This window comes from Oncorhynchus mykiss, chromosome 2 (assembly GCF_013265735.2).
Source record: "Oncorhynchus mykiss isolate Arlee chromosome 2, USDA_OmykA_1.1, whole genome shotgun sequence".
NCBI lineage: Eukaryota > Metazoa > Chordata > Actinopteri > Salmoniformes > Salmonidae > Oncorhynchus > Oncorhynchus mykiss.
This window is the reverse complement of record NC_048566.1, coordinates 16,167,309-16,173,872: the sequence shown is the minus strand read 5'-3', so window position 1 is coordinate 16,173,872 and position 6,564 is coordinate 16,167,309. Positions and strand designations below refer to the sequence as shown.

Here is a 6,564-nt window from a genome sequence, read left to right as displayed (position 1 = left end):
CTGAGAGAGCAGGAGTGAGGGAAGGAAGGTGGTGCTTCAGTGTGTAGGTGGGCTGGTCATTACCCTAATTTCATACCCCAATATCTATACTACAGATGTCCAGGGAGAGAGAGAACGAGGGAAGAAGTGAGACAACGAGGGAAGTAACTCTCTTGCACATTGCGTCGGACAGATATGATAATGCAGTGGGCAATGAGTACACACACACACATCGGACATTAAGTAAATTAACCTGGCCAATTACTGTAATAACTATAGGTGGCGTGTGTTCTGACAATAATAATAATACAGCCTTACACACCGTTACACACTGGGGAGAGTTAGCTACAGAGCACAACACAATCTGAGAGAGGGAGGACAGGAGGGGGAAGGAGGAGAGGAGAGAGTCAGCTACAGAGCACAACACTATCTGAGAGAGGGAGGACAGGAGGGGGAAGGAGGAGAGGAGAGAGTCAGCTACAGAGCACAACGCAATCTAAGAAAGGGAGGACAGGAGGCGGAAGGAGGGAGGACAGGTGGGGGAAGGAGGAGAGGAGAGAAGGAGGAGAGGAGAGAGGGGGAAGGAGGGAAGGACAGGAGGGGGAAGGAGGTGAGGAGAGAGCGGAATGAGGGGCAAGAAGGAGAGGAGAGAGGGGGAAGGAGGAAAGGGCAGGAGGTGGAAGGAGGGGAGGACATGAGGAGGAAGGAGGAGAGGAGAGAGGGAGAAGGAGGGGAGGACAGGAGGGGGAAGGAGGGGAGGAGAGAGGGGGAAGGAGGAAAGGGCAGGAGGTGGAAGGAGGGGAGGACATGAGGAGGAAGGAGGAGAGGAGAGAGGGAGAAGGAGGGGAGGACAGGAGGGGGAAGGAGGGGAGGAGAGAGGGAGGAAAGGAAGAGAGGAGAGAGGGAGAAGGAGGGGAGGACAGGAGGGGGAAGGAGGGGAGGAGATAGGGAGGAAAGGAAGAGAGGACAGAGTGAGACACTGTCTTACTCTGATAATGAGAATCACAGTGATGACAGAAATGAACATTTATGCAAACATTCATAACACACAATAGCTTATGTTTCATGAGAAAACATCCTTATTCCAACAATACATATCATCTGTCAGTTCTATATTCGACCACCCAATTTTGTGCAATCATGGCTCAACTGTAAAAGGAGGGAATTTCCTCCATCTTGGCTCAACCCAATCTCAGTTTCCCAGGAACTGAATCTAAACTCATCCCCTTGCAACTGTACCCGATGGCACAAGCTGCTATTATCCCAATAGAGCTGTATATGCAGACATCCTACACCTTTATCTTTCTCTAAGGTTGAATCCCAAATCACCCCATTCGCCTGGCCCCTCGGCACTCCATTTGCGCGTTCACACGAGCCTCCGCCATTTGCACAAGTGTACTAAAGCTGAGGGAGTGAAAATTGGGTGTAGGGGCTAATTAGATCCTCCTATAGCCACTTCGACCTAGCCAGCACGGATGCAGGCTTCAGAGCGAAGTGCTATCCCAACACTCACTGCTATATGTCTGAAGTTAGCACAATTGAATTGTAAAAAACGGAGAGGCGTGTCTAATTATATACCACGTGCATGTGTTTATGTCTGATTCAGAGACTGGTCCCGGTGGGTTTATTGATCCCATCGACACTCTCTGGAAGTCACCCTCGGAGCTTCGTCAACAACACGTGACAACGGAGGGAGTTGGTATTGGCAAGGGGGCGGTTTGGGATTCACTATAACTACTTCATCTCATTCCATCTAACTCTCTGTCAATATCCCTCTCTCTCTTTCATCTCTCTCCTTCACGATCTGTCTCTTCTACTCATATAGTGTTAGCGTGCACGTCACAGGCTGTGTAGTACAGGTAATATCACATTCTTGTTTAAAAGCGTAGAGAATCATACAACAAACCACTGCACCCTACCTTTCTCTCAGGAAGACACAGAGAAATCGCAATAACATTATATTCAAAGCTATACTGTGGTACACTGCTATGCTATGGTAAAATATACTGTACTGTACTATCAGTTGGCTTAATAACAGAAGTGGCTTGGAAAAACAATTGCCTTTACATTTTTCTGATTGGTTGACACAGTTTCCAATCAAGGTTCTGTTACTGAAGCATTAAGTTCTGTACCAGTTAAGGTGCAACAATATACTCTCAGTAAGCTTGCACAGTCAGCTTGGAATGAAGAGCATTGATTGGCTGGCGTAGCGTTCTACAGGATGTCAAACAATTTAGAGATTGTCCTCTCTCCCTGATCACTCAGAGGGAGAGAGGAGAGGCATAACTCCACCTTCCTCTGGGAAAAAGGGAAGAGTTGTCCATCCATTTATCCCTCCTCTGGAAAAAAAAACGATCTTTAATACGGTGTTGGTGTTAAGTTTAGTTCTTCAGTTCAGAACAGTTCAGTAGAAAGGCTATAAAGGTTAACAGGTGTGGCTCCTGTCCAATATAGTTCCACAGACTTAATAAAACCCACTTCCCCTGCTGGGCAGGTCCCTCCCTCCTGCCCCTGTCCTGCTGTGCTGATTGGGTCGGGGCGGTGTCCATCGATGCTGCTGGGAACCTGGTTGGTCAGCCATTGGTGTTGGTGATGGTCTTGGCAGTGTAGTTCTGGAACAGTGGCTGGAGGAACATCCCGACGGTTCCGGACACACACACAATTATAAAGATCCACAGGAAGAGACGGTCGATCACCATGGCAACATACTTCCAGTCCTCGCTCACCTGAAGAGGGTGTAGGCAGAGGTTTACATAAGTACAGTTCTTACTAAAAGTATTCACACCTTTGACTTTTTCCACTTATTGTTGTGTTACAAGATAGGATTCAAATGGATTGAATTGTAATTTTTTTGTGAACGATCTACACAAAATACTCTAATGTCAAAGTGGAAGAACAATTGTAACATTTGTAAAAAAATCTATGAAAAATAAAACACTAATATACAGTATCTTGTTTACATAAGTAGTGTAATGACCCTGGGTTTATAAGAGCGGATATCGACTATGCTGCTTGAGCATGCTTTTGGGACACAGTCGACAGCGCACTGGACTTCAGGCTAGAAAGTCACCATTGGCCTTATGGTAAAATCCCTGAGAGGTTTCCTTCCTCTCTGGCAACTGAGTTAGGAAGGACGCCTGTATCTTTGTAGTGACTGGATGTATTGATACACCATCCAAAGTGTAATTAATAACTTTACCATGCTCAAAGGGATATTATTTTTACCCATCTACCCTTCTTTGTGACGTATTTTGAAACCTCCCTGGTGTTTGTGGTTGAATCTGTTTTATATTTACTACTCGACTGACGGACCTTACAGATGATTGTATGTGTGGGGTACAGAGATGAGGTAGTCATTCAAAAATCACTATTATTGCACACAGAGTGAGTCCATGCAACTTATTATGTGACTTGTTAAGCAAATGTTAACTCCTGAACTTGTTTAGGCTTGCCATAACAAAGATGTTGAATACCTATTGACTCAAGACCTTTCAGCTTTTCATTTTTAATGAATTAGTCAAACATAATTCCACTTTGACATTATGGGGTATTGTGTGTAAGCCAGTGACAACACAACATCTCAATTCAATCCATTTGAAATGTAGGCTGCAACACAACAACATGTGGAAGAAGTCACGGGGTGAATACACAGCTCTCTTTTCTCCTCTTCCTCTATCACTTGTCTCTCTCACTTTCTCGCTCCTTCCCTCCCCCTCACCCATTAAAGGGGGGTGAGAGGCGGGGTTGAAAGGTTAATGTGAGTGGAGACTGGATTCCACCACAGAGCTCTGATGAGGTTTGACACTGAAAGAGGGTGAGGAGGAGAAGAGAGGTGAGGGGAGAGAAAAAGAGAGACCAGACGTAGGGGAACAAGGGATGGATGAGTACTGCAGGGAAGGAGAGGGAGGAAGAGAAGAGAGGAGAGGGGAGAGAAAGAGACCGGGTATAGGGGAATAAGGGGTGGATGAGTACTGCAGGGAAGGAGAGGGAGGAGGAGAAGAGAGGAGAGGGGAGAAAAAGAGACCGGTTATAGGGGAATAAGGGATGGATGAGTACTGCAGGGAAGGAGAGGGAGGAGGAGAGAAGGGAGGTGGAGAGAGAAAGAGACCGGGTATAGGGGAATAAGGGATGGATGAGTACTGCAGGGAAGGAGAGGGAGGAGGAGAGAAGGGAGGTGGAGAGAGAAAGAGACCGGGTATAGGGGAATAAGGGGTGGATGAGTACTGCAGGGAAGGAGAGGGAGGAGGAGAAGAGAGGAGAGGGGAGAGAAAGAGACCGGGTATAGGGGAATAAGGGGTGGATGAGTACTGCAGGGAAGGAGAGGGAGGAGGAGAAGAGAGGAGAGGGGAGAGAAAGAGAATGGGTATAGGGGAATAAGGGGTGGATGAGTACTGCAGGGAAGGAGACGGAGGAGGAGAGAAGGGAGGTGGAGAGAGAAAGAGACCGGGTGTAGGGGAATAAGGGATGGATGAGTACTGCAGGGAAGGGGATAGAGGAGGAGAAGAGAGGAGAGGTGGAGAGAGAAAGAGACCAGGTATAGGGGAATAAGGGATGGATGAGTACTGCAGGGAAGGAGAGGGAGGAGGAGAGAGAAGGGAGGGGTGATGATGACTTGAAGAGGACAGGAGGGAGGACCTGAAGTGAAAGAAGGATCAGGTGGGTCTTAAAAGTGGTCAGCATGGAGACGGACGGTAACCATGGAGATGATGAGTCGCGCTGATGGACAGAATTACAAGGACTGTTTATTCACTATGTCAGGGTCTCTCATTCCAGGAGAATGTTCTTTCCTCCCTTTCCATGCCTTCAGGCATCCCTGCCCACTGAAGGAAAAATCCCCCCCCCCCTGTCGTTCATCCTCCTCTCTTTCTACTCCTCTACTCCTACGTTGGGAGAGCCCTGTTTTATTCACTCACAATGCTGATATCATACAGTAGCTAAGATTAAAACTGTGTTAAATATTCAGAGCAGAACAAGTGTAGCCCATGAATTCATAACCATTCACCCATAGTTATTCTCCCTAGAATGTAGCAGTAGGTGGTAGCTATTCATAGGTTGCACCCCCGTCACTCGGTCGCGTCATGCCATTGTTATGAACGTTCTCAAGCCGCCCTCCACCATAGTGGTGCCCAAAAGTCGTGATAAGCCCAGTCATTCTGAACAGAGGCTATTGACTGTTTAGTCTAAATTACACTATAGTGGACTGGAAATATGATTATATTGCTAAAGTGGGCAAATATTTAGTAGGACACAACTTTGACATCATTATCATGTCATCAAATGTACTTCAAACAGACGGCAATGAAGTCATTAGCTAGCAATGCTAACGTTAGCTAGTTCAAATCCAGTGGCCTCCCCTCAATCTTAGCTAGCTAGCTAACGTTATACTGCATTTAAAGTCAATCTGGCAACATCAAAATGATGACAAAAGGTTTCCCTATAATTATATGCCTCCTTTTGAATGTCAGTGTATTTCCAAGCCACTATAATGCACTTTGCATGAAATCTTCATCAGCGCTTATTGACAATGCATTGAGTAGAGTGCTAGGCATCAGTCCTAAAACGAATGTTCAAAACAATACCGTCTCGAAACAGGCCTATCTGCTCTGAATAAGTGTAGATATATGGCCTTCTAGACCGAGAGTAAGTAACATTCTATGATGTGTATGGCAGAACAGGGTCAAGACATCAGATATATAATGTGATATATAGATGTAGTGAACGGTGAATACGTGGGGGATTTCTACGTTACTCACGCTCTGGTCGTCGTCTTCAGTCTTCATGTGGTTGGCGATGAAGCGGACCCCGTCGACAGCCTCCTCCAACCCAGGGCAGGCTTGTCCTAGCACGGCCTGGGTCAGGGCTGGGCCCCCTTCTACCTGTTTCCCCCTGGGCCGGTTCCCCTGCCCCCCCTCCCTGTCTTCCCTCAGCCCGTTCAGCCCCTCCATCGACCCTCCTCCCCCCGCGCCCCCTCCCAGCTCCCCTACAAACTGTTTCACCGATGCCCGGTTCACGTAACACGTACAGGGGTCGTTGTTATCCGTGCCACCCCCTCCGCCCCCCAGCCCCAGGCCCACCATCAGCCCCCCGGCAGAGCCCCCATCCCTGCCCCCCTCCCTCTGCTCCTGGCCCCTACGTCGCTGGCGCAGCTTCTGACGCTCGCAGCTGTTCTGGGGCTGGCGCATGAAGAGCAGCGCAGGCAATTTGTTGAGGAACACCAGCTTGACCCAGGGGGGCATGGTGTGTGTGGTGGGTGAGCGGTGGTGCACGTTGAGAACACACACACTGGTGACAATAGAGAAGGTCACCAGGACCATGGTGAACATCAGGTACTTCCCGACCAGAGGAACGTCCAGGGAGGTGGGGGGGACGATCTTAGAGATCAGCAGGAGGAACACAGTGAGGGCCAGCAGGACAGAGATACACAGGGTCATCTTCTCTCCACAGTCAGAGGGCAGATAGAACACTAAGATAGCCAGAGAGGTGATGAGGACACAGGGGATGATGAGGTTGATGGTGTAGAACAGAGGTTTCCTGCGGATGATGAAGTCATAAGTGATGTCTACGTAGGTGGGGTCGGCAGGATTC

The 6,564-nt window shown here is 48.2% G+C and overlaps 1 protein-coding gene across 1 annotated transcript in view; it reads right to left on the bottom strand.

Annotated features, from left to right (window-relative positions):
* Window positions 1–834: 834 nt before the first annotated feature.
* Window positions 835–6,564, bottom strand: part of chrnb2 (cholinergic receptor, nicotinic, beta 2) — a 39,269-nt gene continuing 33,539 nt past the window's right edge. Inside the window, exons 5-6 of the mRNA XM_021621651.2 lie at window positions 5,733–6,564; window positions 835–2,705 (exon numbers count right to left, since the gene is read on the bottom strand). The exon at window positions 5,733–6,564 is cut by the window's right edge and continues 276 nt beyond it. Coding sequence (XP_021477326.2) covers window positions 2,553–2,705; window positions 5,733–6,564 — 985 coding nt within the window. The 3' untranslated portion in view covers window positions 835–2,552. The remainder of the gene's footprint in view (window positions 2,706–5,732) is intronic.